The 18,128-nt window shown below is 50.8% G+C and overlaps 1 protein-coding gene across 2 annotated transcripts in view; it reads right to left on the bottom strand.

The window, feature by feature from the left end:
* Window positions 1–18,128, bottom strand: part of GRIK3 (glutamate ionotropic receptor kainate type subunit 3) — a 240,097-nt gene that overhangs the window by 13,698 nt on the left and 208,271 nt on the right. For both annotated transcript variants that reach the window (XM_037827695.1, XM_037827696.1), the window contains exons 10-12: window positions 14,060–14,283; window positions 9,118–9,236; window positions 6,466–6,683 (exon numbers count right to left, since the gene is read on the bottom strand). In XM_037827695.1, coding sequence (XP_037683623.1) covers window positions 6,466–6,683; window positions 9,118–9,236; window positions 14,060–14,283 — 561 coding nt within the window. The remainder of the gene's footprint in view (window positions 1–6,465; window positions 6,684–9,117; window positions 9,237–14,059; window positions 14,284–18,128) is intronic.

The following is an 18,128-nucleotide window of genomic DNA, read 5'->3' as shown; positions in this document are numbered from 1 at the left end:
CAGGGAGGGCTGAAGCCAGGGCTTTTCGGGAAACTCAGCCTCTCCCCTATCTCTCTGCGCCTGGCTACCAGAGGCTGGAACTGTAGTCACTGCTGCAGGGGACAGAGTCGTCCCACAAAACTATGGCTCCAGTGTCATCCTGACTGTTGCAACTCCAGAGAGGCCCTTAAAAAGCCCTGCAATTAATGGAATTGTTTGGAGCAGCCAATTCGGGGCAACATGCCAGGGCAGAGATGCTTTTTGTATCAGTAAAATTGGCAAGAAAGTATGTCTCAGGCTCACGACTTTCAGTTCCAGCCTCCTCAAAGAAGTAAATTGATTTTCCCTAACTGAAGATACTTTATCCTGAGAATTTAACATTTCTGTACAAGAGAATGTGTGTGTGTGTGTATATATATATATATATATATATATATATATATAAATTCCAAAGGGAGCTGCTCTATGTGCAGGGAGGCAGTGGCAAGGTGACTCTCTGCAAGACCTTGGGTATTTTCCGTATTGGAAATGAAGCACCTTTTCCCAAATTAATTGGCTTTCTTATCCCTGGTGGAGAGTCTCTGGCCTTATTGGAGCCATATGCTTGAGCAGTTAATCATTTCTCTTGGGTTATTTCCATGGAGACCAGGAGGCGTCTCTGAGCCCACTGCCCCTGCCTGCTGCTGCAGCCCAAATGGTGAGGAAGGATGTGCTGACCCTCTGTCCCAGCTGTGGCCCCTGAGGCTGGCCCCTGCAGGGGGAGTTGGGGGCTTCAGGCCAGGGGCGGAGGCGGCCAGATGAGTCAACTCCAACTGTGGAGGGGAAATGTGCATGGGTTCTGGTGTTACATCAGCCTGGGTTCAAATGCCAGCTCCTTCTGGGGCCACAGGTAAGCAACTTCACCTCTCTGAACCTCGCTTTCCACATCTGTAAAATGGACGTGATAACAGCGCCTACTGCACACAGTTATCATGAACACGTGATGAGAAAGGCATGTGAAGTGCATAGCACAGAGCAGCCCCAAGGAAGAGCATGGGAAGTGGTGGGCATCATTATTCTTACTTGATTATCTTTAAGGTTCAACTGGGGATAATCTCTATTGGGCAGAGCTGGTATGAAGGTTAAGTGACATGACCCTCAGGAGCAGAGCATTCAAAGGCTGCGAGGGGTCAGACAGGGCACTGTAGGGAAGCAGAGAAGGCTGGGGATTGGAGGGAGACTGTTGTCTTCTAGCTGCTGAGGTGGCTCTCTGCAGGAGCCCTGGCCAGCTCAGGGTTGCCAGATCATTCACATTTTCATGAAGCTGGTGAAGTTGAATTCTTTTAAATGCAAAACCTCCCAACATTCAAATGCTGGCAACTAATTAAAAAATATCTATCTATATATAAGCAACGCGTGACCCCCCCACCCCCAATCATGTCTGTGAACTGGACAGGCCTGTGTGTCACCAGTTTGCTACAATAAAAATAGTTAACATCTCTTGCCTGCTTACTCAGAGCCAGGGACTGTTCTGACTTGTTTACATGGATTATCCCATTTGATCTTCTCAATAACTCCATGAGGGGAGTAGTATTATTTTACCCATTTTACAGGTGAGAAAACTAAGGCACAGAGAGGTCCTCAGGAGCTTTCCTGCCATCACTGGCCCTCGTGAGTCACTGCTCCCCTGCCTGCTCTCTCTCCGGATCTCTTTTTCTTCTCCTGGGACCCCCAGAATCCTCCTGAAGTGGGTGGCTCTGTGCAGAGCAGCATCCTACACGAAGCCTTGTAGGCCCAATCCTGAGGGACCTGGATGATGGGGATTCTCCAGGTGTCCCCTGGCTGGCTCCTCTCCAATGTGCTCCGGGGAAACCCTCTGCTCGGGAGGGGCTGTAGGGCAAGAGGAGACAGAGTCCGGGCTGCTTCTCTGCCTTCTGGGTCAGCTAACTGGAGGGGTTCGGAGAAGAAAGTGTTATTTATGGGCTTACTGTGTACCCGGCCTTGAGCTAAGCACTGTACATGCAGTAGCTCAGTGAAATCCTCCTGCTAATTCCATGGTGGCTATCGGTATCCAGATTGTACAGGTGAGCTAATGAAGGCTCAGAGAAGTAAAGTGACTTGCCCAAGGTTACCCAGCCTAGATAATACCCCAAACTCAAATCCTGGTGTGTCTGACCTTAAAACTGATCACACTTGACTGCCCCAGGCTGCACCACAATGAATTCTGCCCAGTCACTGCATTTAGGTCCTCCCACCCAGGTTCTTCTGGAAGGCAGAGCTAAGGCTCCATCTGGAAGAGGCCTGCAGATGGGTCAGGAGCAACTGGGAGCTGAGGTAGGGGAGCACCCTCCTCAGTTCTCCTTCTCTAGGAAGAGTCTACTGGGCAGATGGGAGGCAGCGGGGTGGACTGGATGGTCTCTCCCAGTACTTTCCAGGCTCAGATACTAGGAAGGGGCAGAGGCTGTGGAATGGGTGGGGGGTGGGGGAGAGGGGAGGACTTGATAATGCACAGCAATCCTGAGTACCCAGAATTCTCAGCCCCCAGCTCCCACCGCTTTCACACACAATCCCTTCCAACAGTAATCTCCTCACCTCCAACACCAAAAGAAGGCTAACTCCTTGGAGGGGGAGATGGCGTCTTCTGATGTCCTCTCCCTTCACAGCCGCCCAGCCCTCCCTACAAAGAACGTGCTTTCCCAATGCTCTCCTTTGCATTTTGCCTACATATTTTTACAGCCAAACAGTGCTTTCAAGGGTCTCCTTTTTCATCTCCTAATTAAGACAGAGGGAGGACAACACAGGAGATGCTGTTTGCAATGTCTGCTGCTCCCTGAAAACTCTTCAAAAGAAATTTCCTTTGGAACGATGGGGCTGCCTCTAGCCACACATCTCCCAGGCTGCAGGGGTGGGGGCAAGGGATCCGGAGCCCTCTGAGAGCCTGACATCCCCTTCCTATGCTGCCGTGTTTGGACGGGAATGGGTTCCCTCCTTCATGTTCTACTCTCAGCCATGGGAGCTTTTTAAGACAGTCTTCAGCCTCACCAAGAACATGTGCTAACCATGGAAATGAAGTTCATCTGCTCTGCACCCGGGGACACTCAAGGGGTGCTACCTGCTGATTCCTGTCCTCAAGCCTGTCTCCTGCATTTGCTCTACTTGGCTCCTGCCATTTTCCATCTCCTCATCCTTGGAATTCAACAATGGCATCTGCTCAACATGTATTCTTTGAGCAACTGCACTGTGCCAGGACTATGCTAGGCTGGGGATACGGCGCAACTGACCGTGGCTTCACGTTTCTCCAGCTGACTTCTGAGAATGTGTCTGGGTCCATACAGAGGTAATATGGACATAGCGACAAAGAACATAGGCCCTAGAACCAGACTGCTTGGGGTCAAATCCCAGCTCTGCTGTGTGACGTTGAGCAAATCAGTTAACCTCTCTGAGCCTCATTTTCATCATGTGTAAAATGGAGATGATAAAGGGTTGTTATGAGGATAATACAAGTGAATACAGATAAAGTACTAAGAATGGTGTCTGGCACTTAATAAGCACTCAATAAATGCTACTTTTATTGTTGGCTCCTCCAATGACCCCTACACAACTGATGGCTACTCTCCAGAGCTGACCCCAGATCAAACCTAGTGCCAGCCTTGCCATATCCCCTCACAGGCAGGGGAGAAGGCCAGGACTGCAGGGGAGGATCCTACAGTGGGTATGGGGGCTCCTCCACTGCATGTACAGGCAGAATACCTGACCTTACACTCTGGCTCCACCACTGATCTGCTGTGTGGATTTTGGCAAATAACTCAGCCCCTCTGGGCCTCTGTCTCTCTAAGTTGAACTGAGGGTCTCCTTTCCTCTTTAATTTTCAAACATTCTGTGATAATAGGGAGGCTACCACATGGCCCAGGGTTGGGGGAGGTATGACCAGGAAACCTGACTATAGAGGGTAGGGGGCTGGCGGGGGCAGGGAAGGAAGGAAGTGTGGCCAGGCACCTTCCAGGTGGCTGATGTGCCTCTAGCTCCTTCTCTGCAGTGGGGTTAATGTAACCATGCTTGGGCTCCTCTCCGCCTATACAACAGTCACGCTGCTGCCACCAATGAAAGGGAGTCTGGGCAAGAAGAGCTTCACGTGAATTAAAGCAGGAGACAACGTGGTCAGACATAAAGAATCCATTGACCATCAGGAGGGCAAAGAAGTGGTGTTGGTTCTGCAAAGGGATGTGGAGTCGCTGCTTTGGGCCAACGGGCCTTGAGCCCTAGCAGCCCAGCTGGGTGGCAGCGGCTGTGTCCCTCCTCTGCCCTCCGCACTGAGCAGTTTGCAGGGAAGGTGGGTGAGGGCGGAGCAGGCTGCGGGAGGTGCTGCTTGATGCTGAGGACGGCAGCTCGGTGGGGAGCTGGGACTAGGCTCTTGGAAGCCAATCTGAGCATCTTAGCATGGAGGGAGGCAAGGGCATCCAATCAGCGGCAATGAGCCTGCACCAGGCTTATTTATGCCGCTTCCCTTTGATCGGGAGCCCTGCTTAGAGATGGGCTCATGAGTAATGCATGAGGGATGTTCTGGCACAGTCAAAGCCTGGGCCACAGCCTGGGGACAGGCACGAGCAGACACACACACACGCCATTACACACACATACACTGATCCAAGCGCACACAAGCTGATGCACACATAAACATTATGCATATATACATGTAAACTCTTTGGCACATTTCTGCAAACACAGGCACATATCCACATGCCCAAATCACAGTGATGCATGCACTTATATATGTTCGTCAGCATACACAAACACACACACACACATGCAGGTATGCACTCATGCCCGGGCACAAACAGGCACCCACAGTCACACAGGCAGACTCTTGTGCATGGACACACATGTACATACACATAGATGAACACAAACGGACACTTTCCAGCATTATATACTGCTACATGCACACACAGGCAGCCATGCACGTGTGTACCTCCTCACATACTTGCACACACTCACATCCACTTCAACAGAGCTCCATATAGCTCCAAAAGCACCTATAGCAATGCTTTTGTCTCCTGCTCATTCCAAAACACATGGTGGGGACCTTTTAGGGAGGCTGTATTTGCAGCTTCTCAGTGGCTGCAGCAACATGCAACAGGGGAGCCTGTTTCCTCTCTTTTCTTCCCACCTCAGGGAGGGGTGTAGGGAGCCTGGGCTGGGGGAGCATGCTGCTGGGCTTCAGGCCCGGGACGTAGGCAGCTTTCCCACCCACCTGTCCCCTTCCTTCCCTCCTCACTCAGGCCCCTCTGGAGAACCAGCCCATCACTCAGAGGCTTAGCCTGGAAGGAGGCAAGGGCTGTGGGTGGGGTGGAAGCCAGGGTCCTGAGAAAAGTGAAGCACCCCAGGCCTCCAGACTTACTGAGCAATCGGTTAACAACTACGCAAATAAAAGACTGAGCCCTCCAATCCTGTTCATTTCTGAGAAGGGTGTGGGCCCCAGGCCAGCAGCAGCAGGGTCACCTGGAACTGGTGGGAAGTGCACCTTCTCGGGCCCCACCCCAGGTCTGCTGACTCAGAAACTTTAAGGGTGGGCTCCGGTGACCTGCAGTTTAACTGGTCCTCCAGGCGATTCGGGTGCACACACCAGTCTGAGAACCACTGGCCTAGAACCTGGGCTTTGGAGGAAGGCAGACCAGGGTCAGGAGAGCTGTGAGTCCCTGTACAAGCTGCTTCACCCTTCTGAGCCTCAGTTTCCACACATGTCAAATGGAAATCATCATCTCACCTACCTCACTGGATTTGTCATGAAGATTAAATGAGGCCAAGAGTTTAGCACAGGGCCTGGCCTCCCTCAAGCTCTCAGTAAACGGAGCTATTGTTTTTATTATTTTAATTTCCAGAAGAACATTTACAGCTACTGCTTCTCAGGCTTAGCCAGAGTCTCCTGAACTACTGGGGAACTAAGCCGGCACCTTACAAAGTCATGGCCAGACACCCATTAGAGAGGTGATTTGGTAGGAGCTTTATCTGAAGACACCCTGCAGCATTTCAAGAGTAGACATACGTTCAAGTTCTAGGCTGCCTTCCTTTCCTAGGGGATGTGCCCCCTGCTGCCCTCATTGGCAGTGCAGAGTTTGCTCCCAATCCTTGGTGACAGATGATGCTGAGACCCAAACCCAAGGGAAGGGAGCCCCCTGGCCCCAGGGCCTGTTTGTCTGTCTGGGCCACTCATTGCCTTCTTCCCCTTCCATCTGCCCTCTGACAATTTAAGGAAACACAGCACATTCACACTGCTTGTGCCAGGAGCAAAAATTTCTAGGTTCTGTACTGGGACCAACCTATGTGGTCCAGGTCAAGTCAGCTCCTCCAAAAATCAACCGGCCCCCAACAGAGAGGGACTGAGCCCTGGGGATTTCTGGCCCATTGACTCCATGTGGTATGAGGGGAGACACCCTCTCCTCTTCTGCCCAGCAAGGGGTCAGGGGAGGATCAGCCTATGATGCTGTGACAGGAAGGAGAGGATCTCACCTTGAAGAAGGTCATGGTGGCCCCATCCTTGACAGCCCCATACTCGATTTTGGTTTGCTTGGCCAGGTCATCGGCAGAGTCGATGGGCGATTCCATCCGCTCCACGGTCAGAAAGGCAGCCAGGTTGGCCGTGTAGGAGGAGATGATGATGAGGGTGAAGAACCACCAGATGCCACCAATGATGCGTGTGGACAGAGCTTTGGGCATCAGTTCAGAGCCTGGAAGCGGGGAGAAGAAAGGCAGCCACTTACCATGTCCAGACCAGGACTTCTTGAAGTCTTTCAGGACATGGAGGCCATGAATGATCTAACGAAAGCTGAGACCTTTTCCCTAGAACAGTGCAGAGATCTTCTCCCTACAACAGTGGTCCTCAAAAGTGCGATCCTGGACCAGCAGCATCAGCATCACCTGGGAACTTGCTAGAAATGCACAACCTTGGGGCCCACCCTAGGACCTTCTGAATCAGTAATTAGTCGGGCCCCACCCTAGGACCAACTGAAGCAGTAACTAAGGGGTTACTTTAAAAAGTCCTCCAGGTGCTTCTGATACACCCTAACTTGTAAGAACCACTGCTCTAGAACAATACACACATGCACAACATTTCACAGACTTCTCAGACCCTCGGATGCCTATCTGTGGACCCCGTGTGGTCCGAACCCCTGGTTCTCGAATGAATCTTGCTCCAGACTCTTTGTGAGCTTGTGCCAGATGCGTCCCCTCTCTGGGACTCTGCAAAGCATGGAGAATCGCCCTTCCTCTGTCCCTGTCTCACACAAATACTGAGAAGCTGCAGTGATATAACTTGAGAAGAAATTGCATTGGAAATACAAGCGATATACAAATACAAGATTGCTGTGAGGTGCTTTGCAAGAGGAGAAAATCAACATTTTTTGAAGCTCTTTGCAGAAATCTATTGCTCTTTCTCCCCGAGCTTGGGTGTGGAGCACAGTTTAGACGAAACCTTCTAACTGAAGTAATTAACTAGGCAGCTTTCAAGAGATTTAAATAGCAAGTGACTCCTGAACTTTCCAGCATATTTGGACCTGCAATCTGAAAGTGGCTGCTTTGATATGGGTGATTTTTTTTTTTCTCAAAGAAATCACTCAAGGGAGAGTTTTTCAAATACGTAACTATTTTCTCCCTCCTAATCAAAACTGTGCAGGGAATACATCAGACCCCAGGGCTGTGAACAGCAGCAGGTGGAGGAGGAGAAGCGTCTGCTGCGTTGAGGGGCTTCCAGGTTCTCCCCTAACTGTCACTGAACAAAGATGATGGACAAAGAAGCAAGGTGAACTTCAGGACACTCATTAACAGCAGGGACAGAATGAGGCACTTCCCCTTGAAAGCTGCCTGTCGTTTCCCAGCTGCTGGAGACCACTCACCCCCAGGCTCCTTAGCAACCCCCCCTCCCACCCAGCACACCTGGCCCTCCCCCCAGGCTGCTCCAAAATTAGCGCTAGAGCTGCCTCTCCAGGAGAGAATGCCTCATTTTAGTTCTTTACTCGGTGAGCTCTGCCATGCTCCTGCCCTGGCCTCTGCCATGATTGAGGGTCTCCTGGGTGTGGGGTAGACTTGTCTTTCCTCCTCCTCCTTCACTCAAGTGCCCAGCAAAGGGCTGGACATTGAGTGAGCATTCAGGAACACGTCCGATGATATCATTCATTCATTTGGGCCTGATTGATGGGTGGCTACTGAGGATGCACACAGGTGAGAGAGAGACAGGAGTTCTTGTCTCTTGGAGCCCCTCCTCTGCTATCACCCACTGCCTCTCAGTGGGGCTCTAATGTAGGCAGAGACTGGTTACCCCCTTCCTGAAATAGGGCTGTGAGAGGCTCTGGACATGGGACTTGACAGAGGCAATGAACACGTGGTTCCTGGTCAGCAGGGCTGGAGAGAGTCCTCCCTGGTGGTCGTTCCTGCCTCAGGACTCCCTCTCCCCTTGCCTGCCCTCCAGGCCCACAGCGTGTCTGTATCACACTCCTTGCAGTTGGAGCAGGCACCCCACTTTCTGGGATATTTGAGCAGCTGTAGGCACCTCCCCGTCTGGCTGCAGTATCCTGGCCCTCACTCCAGGGTGTGTAAGAGAATGGTGTCCTGTGCATCCCATCTCGCATGCACTCAGACTGACACCCAGCCTCAGCCATGACTCCTCCCAGGCTCCCCATGCCAGACGGTCACCGAGTCCTGTCCCTGCTACATCCTGAAGCTTTCTTAGTTCACCTCTGCCCCTCTACCCTAATGGCCACTTTCCCAGCTCAGGCTTTATCATCTCATTCCTGCAATGGCCTCCCACCCAGCCTCCCTGCCTCTAGTTTCCTCCCTCCCACAGCCCAGGCTTGCTCAGCTAGATCCTACATGGTGAGGCCATCGGTGGGGGGTCAGCCCCAGCAAGCAGGATGCTCCATGGCTACCTCAGCAGGAGCAGGAGGTGCTAGGAATGAGCCTGGCATGCCACGATGGGGGGTGGGGGGTGGCTCACTGGCTTTAGCCTCCGATCCTGAATGGGGCCCAACCAGGGCAGTGGTGGAGGGCTGGGACCTGGGGCAAGGGCACAGCCAGGCCACCTGAATATTCGAGCCATCTCTAATTTCTGGCAGCTCGGCAGCACCTGTGGCTGCCTTTGGAAGAGAGGCCCCTGGAGAGAGCACATACCTTGCTGCATCAGGGACCCCATCCCGAACCAGAAGCTGTTAAGCAGAGTGAAGTTGTTTTCTACCACCTCGGAGCCAGGGTTGCAGGGGTGAGCATCATACCACTCGTAAGGGCTGAACCTGCAGCAGGGAGAGGAGTGCAGGGAGGTTGAACCACGGGGAGGTGGAAGGAAGGGGTGTCCACGCTGCAGGAGAGCGCGATTTAGCCAACATCTATGGGCCAACCCCTTTGGCATCAATTCCCTCGTTGCTCTGCCAGGGAGGCAGGGAATGGGAAATTGGGGCCGCTTTTCTTGTTAGTGCCCTTTTCTGGTAATTTGGCAGTATCTCTTAAAATTAAAAGTGCACATGCCCTTCAACCTAGCAATTCTGCGACTCATCATCCATTCTGGAAAACGCATTCGTAGGTGAGCATAGAGAGAAGCATTGTTTGTTGTAGTGAAAAACTGGAAACAACGTAAATGTCCTTCAATGGAGGGATGAGTAAATGAACTGTGCCACAAGCCTACTTTGAAATATCACCCGGTTGTTAAAGGAGTACAAGGTACTTCTTGATGTGCAGATAGGGAAAGATCTTCAACATGAATTATTTGGTTAAAAAAAGTGATAAAAAAACCAGAACAATACAATGATATTTATATAAACAGATTCTTGAAAACATACTATACATTTCTCTTTATGTTTTCATATCTGTTTTATGTAAATGCATATAAAAGGGTCTGGAAGGACCTGTATCTAAAAAATAACAATGTTTCCCTCCTCAGAAGGAAGGCCTGTTGCTGCAAATGTATTATAGGAATTTTTAAAAATGAGAATGTGTTTTTAAATTACTTGTACAATTTTAAAAACTCAAAATGTAGATAAAGTAAAGTACACTCATTATAAAATACTCAAATACTATAGAAGATCACTATAAAAAAGGAAAGTTTTCTGTGATCTCACCCCCTGGAGAGAACAATGTGGTATATAATTTTTTAGATTTTTCTCTCTGAATATACAAATACATATATGACAGGAGGAAAAAGTTCCACTATAAACCCCCAACTGCCTTCTAAGGACTAGGAATGCTCATCAGGAGGATTTTTGCTCACTGCGTGCGTTCCAGTTGAGGATATTTAAGTTTGAAGAAGCTGGGAGGAAACGCAATCATGTTAGAGAGATTTGGAGATGCTGGAGAAAATTCTCAGGCTGGAGAGATGGACTGAGGCTGGTGGCAGGGGGTTGGAGAACATGGGGTAGGATAGGTGCCTTTTTCTTTTTTAAGTGTGATGCCCTTTAAGTGTGACATTGTAAAAGCCCTTTTCCATGTCTCTTCCAAAAACTTGCATAAATTATACATCGGTCACTAATGAGAAATTTGTTCTCATGAAGCTGGAAGATAAATTCCAAAGTGAGGTTCCAAACCAAGATGAGGATTTTCAAAGGAAAGACCAAGGATTGGCTCGAGGCCCTAAAATTCCACAAGGAGAGATTTAGAGTCAGAAGGGAGATGAAGGGCTGTTGGGAGAAGGGTTTTAGAAGAAAGCCTTTGGAGAGCTGTGAGTGTCCGTGCCCCTTTCCCCCACCAGCCAAGTCTAGGAGAGTGATTTCCACAGGCCTGCGCAGGGGGGAGCTTCATGTGTGGCCCTAGAACTGAGCAGAAGCAGTGGACTGAGCCTGCCTGGGAAGTGTGGAGGGCAGGGGTTAGGCTTTTTTGTGGATGGGGGCAGGGGAATCTCTGCAGCGGGGCCCTGGCCTGCAGGCCCAGAGCCACCAGATCTAAGGACATTGGGCCAAGGGTTTCCCCGCCCAGCCCAGGTCCACCTTGACTCCTCTCCTAGGAGGGCAGTCAGGAGAGGCCACGGAGACGTTACACCATTCTAGGTGTGCTCCAAACCATTAAGAGCTTTCTATCCCCTTCTCCCTCGCTTCCCTGCTCCTCAACCCCGGAGGGGTGGGGTGAGGGTGAAGAGGAAGCCAGAGGTGGTGGGGGAGGAGCTGACCACACACCTCCTTGGCCATTGTCAGGCCACCTGTGCCCAGGGGAGAGGTCTTTGTTTGTTAATGAAGATGGTTATGTTGATGAATATACTGGACTCAGTCTTCTAATTTCTGAAGTGAAACAGTGTGTTTGTGATTTAAAGCGACCTAGGTGTTTCTGTGATCTGGGAGCGAGCCAAAATGCCACAGTCCCCTGCAGAGATTTTACTGGAACAAGGGAAGAACTTCCACCTCTGAACATGTTGGAAGGTGTGGTGGGAGACAAAATAAAACATGATTTCTGATGACCTCTCATGTGTCTTGTTTTCTGTAACGTGCCAGTTACACACCCACACACCCACATGTACACACCATATATAGGATTTTTTTCAAAAAACAAAAATATCACATGATATCATAATACTGTCCTAAAACTTGTTTTTTCACATAATTGTCACCAACCTCTTTCCTCTTTCCATGTCAGTTCCTCTAGATTTACCTTATTTCTTTTATAACCACCTCATAGGCTTTTATTTTTTTTTCAATCCATTTTCCCTATTGATAGCATTTAAGCTGCTTTAAACTCTGCTCAAAGAAACACCCTTGGGCCCCCATGTCAAGGGTGGCCTTGTACTCTAGGGCTGTGCTGCACAGACTTTCTAGATTTGGGAAAACTGAAATGTGGCTCAAGGGTGATATTTCAACAGTAAGGATTCTAGAGGTAGAATTGCTTACAATGATAAAAATAACTGGCTTTACATGGGCATCTTGGTTGCATAGTGTGGTCGTAGGCTCAGAGCCTCACTACGGGGGTGGATGAGAGCACAGCGCCCTTTGTACAGATGGGGGCAGCTCAGAGCGGTCAGACTGTGAGCCTGGATCCCACCGTCCTGCAGGGGGTCGTAGGGGCCAGAGAGCCGGGTCCATTACAGGCCTGTTGTACTTGACTCCAATAGAGTTATAAAAAGTCGACTCAGTGGTCATATATAGACACCATAAGATGACCCATAAAAATCTTAGTGTCTCCCTAAACATCACTAGCTCTGTACCTGTATTTCTGTCTAGCACAATCTGTTGGAGCTGATAGTGGCTGCCCCCTTCAGCCACTGAGTGTGTTCTTAGTTTGCTTCAGTCTCTACCTCCCCCTTCCTTCTGCCCATCACTCGGCCCGTTTTATACCCTCTGCTCCCTGCCTGGCCCGGGCGGGCACCTGGGTTCACTACCCTTGATTTAATGTCAGATGGATCTGGGTCTGAAGCCCAATTCTGCCAGGGAAAAGCTTTTTGACACAACCTCTCCAAGCCTCAGTTAATTATAATGGGATAATTACACCCATTTCACAGGGCTGTCGTAAGGATTCGCGAAGACAGGTGTGAACTGTGGTGTGTGAGTGCAGGACAATGTCACAGTTGTGCCATGAGGCTGTTCACGGTCCTGCGGCCGAGACCCTTGTCCGTGCCCCCTCCTCTCTCCTTAGATGCCCTGTGTCATTACAATGGCTCCAGAAATCCCATCTCTTCCAGAAAGCCTCCCCAGACTAACCCGGGAAGGGGGCCTCCTACCATCCAGGTCAGGGCGTAGTGGGTGGAAAGCAGGCACGGCTGCTTCTGGCTGATGGAAGGCCGTGACCTGTGTGTGTGTGTGTGTGGGGGGGGGTCACCCTTCAAACGGGCAGGGCTGATGTGGAACAGCTGGAGCCTCCAAGGTAGGGGGAGCAGAGAGCCCAGCGGGAGCTGCTAAAATTATGGTGCGAGCTCCGAGACTGGCCCTGGCTTTCCGGGGCTGGTTAGACCATTCGAGAGAAGAGGTGAGATGAGGGCCTGTCTGCGGCAGGAAGGCTGCTGGCCGGGCCCACGAGGAGGGGCAGCCATGGCAGCTCCATCCCGCCAGCTGGCAGGAAGAGGCTTTGGGGGCAGGACAATTTCATTGCCCGCATCTTTCCCTTTGGTCTCTCTCAGTGGGGGAAGAGGGAGAGAAGGGAGCAGGATGCGGGAAAAGGCTTTCAAAGAAGGCTCGAGGGCAAAAAAGGCTGAAATACCACGTCCTTGGATCTCAAGTCGCGTGTCCAGAGAAGTCTGTCTTCACACCTTGTTAGAACTAGAGAAAAGGAACTAGAGCAGGGGCTGGGGCTGGAGCCTGGAGGGAGGGGGCAGAGGGCCCAGCTGTGAAGGGGGTGGGCCCCAACTTGCTGCCAGGGGCAGAGGACACAGATGTCTAGGTGGCCAGAGAAGTGGGCAGCAGATAGAAAATTTGGTGACCTGAGTTCAAATGCCGATATACCACTTATCGCTTGGATGACCTTGACAAGTATTTAGCTTTCCTGAGCCTCAAATTTCTCTTCTTCATGGGAACCATGTTGCTTAGTTAAGCTACTGGCTGTAAAGTGCACAGCAGGATGCTTGGCCAACACCAGGTGCTTGGCAACCATGAGGTGCTCAGCAAATGCTAGGTGCTCAGCAAACACTGTCTAAGCCTGTCTCCCAGTGACCTCTTCCTACCATCCACCCGCTACAGTGTGTTGTGTGCACTTCCTGTGAACAACCAAAAGGGCAGGCACGCTGCTAGTGTGTCTTCACAGACAAGTAGGTACACATGTGTGTGCCGTGTACCTGAATATGCTCATGGGTGTGAATTTCCGGGCACGGCCCCCTCGCCGCTGTGGATTAGATGGACTCAGTCTATTTTCCAAGTTTTAAACCACCCTCTGGGCCAGCTAATGTACCTGGGCCAGCTACATGGGAGCTGGGCAGAGGCGGTGCCATTTTGGGCAATGGCTTAACCTCTCTGAGCCTGCAAATGGGACCAGGGGTGCAGCTGCTGCATCTTAGAGTCATGGACACACACGGTGATGAAGACAGGGTGGTTCAAGCCCAAGGGGTCATGGAAGGCTCCCTGGGTGATATGATGGGATCTGAGCCACAGGGAGGGACAGAGGAGCAGGCAGAGCAGTGACTGGTTCCCTAAACCCCCAACTTTGCCCTTACCTGGCGATGACAAAGAGGACACAGCTGACACCCAGGTAGGCAAGGAGCACGTACATCCAGATGTCTGGGGACAAGGGGTTGAGGAAGGAGAAGACACTGGGGTTGGTGCCATTGGGCTTGCGGTACAAGATGCTCACGCCAAGCGTCATGAAGGGCTTGGAGAAGTCGATGGCCTTCTCGCGGACATGGGTGATAGTCAGCGGGGCCACAGCCAGATCTGCCTTCTGCAATGAGGGAGAGACAGATGGACTATGAGCAGAGCCTTAGACCACCAAGGGACAGAAAATCCATTCTTGGTGGAGGGAGACAAGAAAGTGGAGTGGTCCAGTGTTGCCTGGACCCCAATCACTCATTCAACCTTTAATTTTAACTTCTACCAGCTCTCCATGTCCAGAGCACTGGGGAGAGAGTGATGAATTAGAACTAACCCTTGTTCTCTAAGAGCTTATGGACTTGAGGAGAAGAACCTGCAGAGAACAGAACCTGGCTAAAGCTGGAACCCGTGTGACCCATTCTCAAAATAACACTCTGTCAAATAAATAGTCCTGCAGCCTTCAAAAATGTAAAAACAGCTCATGTTCTTTATTTGTAGCTTTCAAACATCATGAAGGGGACACAGAATCCATGACGACCCTCATTTAAATCTGCTTTCCTCTCCCATCCACTTCCTGACTGCTTCACCCATTCTTGATATTCTATATATCCTAAAAGACCTGCCACCCCCCATACAAAAACATAATCCCATCCTTCCATCCTTAGAGAGTGAGGGCAGGGAATAAAATGAACTGGCAAAGCCAGAGCCCTCTTGGACAGGATGGGGAAAGGTGGGTGAAGTTAGGAATGCTCACATGTTGCGCAAGTTAAACCCATCACAATTTTAACAAGGGTAAGAGTTCAAGTTCAGTCTCTTTCATCTGAGCTTTTTTGATTAAAAATTGAAACCCCTCATCTCCATCCCATCTTTCCAGCCTTATCCCACTGCTCTCTTCCTCTATGCGGCCCCATTACCATATTCTCTTCTCCTTCTCCCTGCTTTGCACAGGCTCTGCCTAGTCCAGAATACCCTCTCCCCCTGGTCTAACTCCTACCACCTTCCATCATGCTTTGCACATGCTACCTCCTCCATGAAGCCCTCCCTGATAGCCTCCAATTCTAATCCCCCATGAAGCTTTCTCTGTCCCACCGTGGGGCACTAGTCAACTCAGTTTGTGCAGCCCTGTGGCCTTTTCTCTTATCTATCTACCCAACGACAGCCAGGGGCTGCAGCTGATTTGCTACTTCTTTTCTTCATCCCCACACCCCATAGCAATCTCCATAACAATTGTTAATTTTTAATGTTCCCCCCTGAGAGGCAGCCCCTTGGGCCTCTGTGGATATTTCCACCTCTGAGTGTGAACCAAATTATTTTCCTTGCTCACATGGGGCAGGTCAGAAAGGGATGCCAGGTCCTGAAGACCAGTGCTAAAGACCCCTTTGCCAAGGGTGCCTTGCCTCTAGGAAATCACCTCTAGGCAGCTGCCCACTAGTGTGGTCCAGCTCCATCTATCCACCCATCCATCCATTCATCCATCCGTCTGTCCATCCATCCATCCATCCACCCACCCATCCATCCCTCCATCCATCTGTCTATCCATGCATTTTTTTGAGCTCTATGCTGGGTGCTAGGAATACAGAGCTGAGCCAAATAGACCTGGTTTCTGCCCTCATGGAGCTTACAGTCTGTTAGGGAGATGGTCATTAATCAAATACCCACCACACAACCTTATAATTACAATTGCACGAGTGTGGTGGATGAAAAGAACTGGTTTTAACAAGGAGGACTGGGGGCCAAAGAAGACTTCCAAGAGGATGTAACATTTGAGCTGAAATTGGAAGAATGACTTAACTAAGCAAAGCCTGGGGGAGGGGTGGGAGAGAGGGCAGGGAAAGGGCAGGGTGTGTGCAAAGGCTCAGAATGGGAAACTGAGAGCCACCCAGCAAGTTAGAGAGCAGCGAGCCAAGCCTATCTGATGAAGCTGGATGGGATGGCAGCAGCAGATCCTCCAAGGCTTTGAGGGCCATGTTGGGAACTGAACTATTTATCTTTTGAGCACCTGGACATGAGGCTGAGCTCAGCAGCTCTGCTAACTGCAATCAGCATGGAGAATATCAGGACCATGCCCTTTGCCAGCCTCTCACCTGGAGGGATGCCCGGACCCTCTCAGGAGCTAACAAAGGTCTGGGAGTCAGGGTTCCTAAATCATTTCCAGTCTCAGCCACCTATAAATCCCTTGGAGAGGGGAAAAGGAAGGGTAGGACCCATATCCCCCTGTCCAGCCAGGTCTGGGGTAGCAAGGCAGCAGTGAGCTGGAAAGCAGCGGCAGCCCCCGTCCTTCCTCCCCTGGCATCAGAACTGGGCACAGTCAAAGGAAAGGGAATTATTGATGCAAGCAAGTTCCAAATATCTGCAAATCAAGTCCCTCTCCTCCCTCTGAAGCTCACAGATGACTCAGTGCCTGAGCCCCGTTTCCTGGAATCAAGAAGTGCTGAGGGAAGGATGCATGTCAGGAGAGCTGCAGGCTGGTGAATTGAAGCTTGGCTTGTTCCTTGGGAGCTGAAACCCAACAGCTTCTTCCAGGAAGACCTGGCTTCCCCCTCTCTCTGCTCTGTGGTCCTGGAGCTTGGGACAGGGGAATGACAGGCAGCTCTTTGATGTTTCTCACCCATTCACACTCCAGGTTTAGGGATCTTTAGCCTCCCTCCCAGGCTCCTTATAGTTTGGGGATTCCTCTTCTTGTGGGAGAGTCTAGAGCTCAGGTGGAGAAGATGGGGGTTGCTAATGCTGTAGAGCCTGGGGCTATCGGGCCATCTGGGGCCATGGTGGTAAGTGCACTGGCCTGGGTTCCAATCCTGTCTGTGTGACATTGGGCAAGTCACTTCACCACTCTGGGCCTCAGTTATCTCCACAGAATGCAGAGCAGGAAGCCTGCCTTGGGGGCTGATGTGAGTGTGCGGTGGTGGTGGTGGTGGCGGGGGCTGGTATTTCCACTGCCTCCCGAGAGAGAGCACAGTGGTGCTTGCCTCTCAGTTCCTGTGCCATTAGCTGGCAGCCCTAAGCCTCTCTCCTGTCTGTCTTCTCCTTCGTCCCTGATTCCCACCTCACTGCCCTCCCCACCACTAGCATGATTCTATTGGGTGTGGCATATACTTATCCCTACACATGTCCCTGCAAAATAGGTTGGTGTGTATGTTTCAAATCAGGGGTCAGGAAACTTTTTCTGTAGAAAGCCAAACAGTAAACATCTCAGGCCTTGTGGTCATACCTTCTCAGTCCCGATCGCTCAGCTCTGGGCAAAAGCGGCCATGGACAATACATGAACGAATGGGCTGTGTTCCGATAAAACTTTATTTATAAAAACAGACAACAGCCAGACTTGGCCGCAGGCTATAGTTTGCTGACCCCTGCTTTCAATTTACATCAATGGTAGTATGCCACAGACCCTCTTTTCCCGGAACCCCTCAGAGCCTCCAGAATCTCCCCACCAGCCTTCTGCTCCCTGATTCTAATAGGGTGGGGGTGGGGAGGGCAGCCGTGATGTCCTCTGATTTCAGCAGCAAGACAGCTGGCCAAAGCGACCTTCACAGGCAGATTTGATGCGTGTACTCCCTTGAGCTTCAGGGAGGCTGCAATTCTCCAGCTTGCTTTTGGTTTAGGCAGGAAATGCTACATTTTACCGTTGGTTACGATTTCCCTGAAACAGGCATTATTTTGTCCGACTTCCCTTGAAAGATTGGAACAGATCAAGCCTTTGCTGTTTCAGTTCATTACTCAGAATGAAAGGCCCGATCTTGGCAGGATCTTCCCACTTGTGCAAATTTTCTTTGAGGATGATTCATAAAATCATAGGCTGTCAGAGCTGGATGAGAGACCTGCAAGAATATCTGTCCGAACTCAACATTTCCTACCCAGGGAAACTGAGGTTCTGGAAAGCCTCCTTGGCCTCTGCTGTCATAGTTACAGTAATCACATCCTTGAGCAAGCCAAATGTCTAACCTTTCCAGCACTTCTTGGGTCTTATGGGAGATTTGT

The sequence above is a fragment of the Choloepus didactylus genome, chromosome 2, assembly GCF_015220235.1.
Source record: "Choloepus didactylus isolate mChoDid1 chromosome 2, mChoDid1.pri, whole genome shotgun sequence".
Lineage (NCBI taxonomy): Eukaryota > Metazoa > Chordata > Mammalia > Pilosa > Megalonychidae > Choloepus > Choloepus didactylus.
This window is presented reverse-complemented; position numbering and strand designations above follow the sequence as displayed.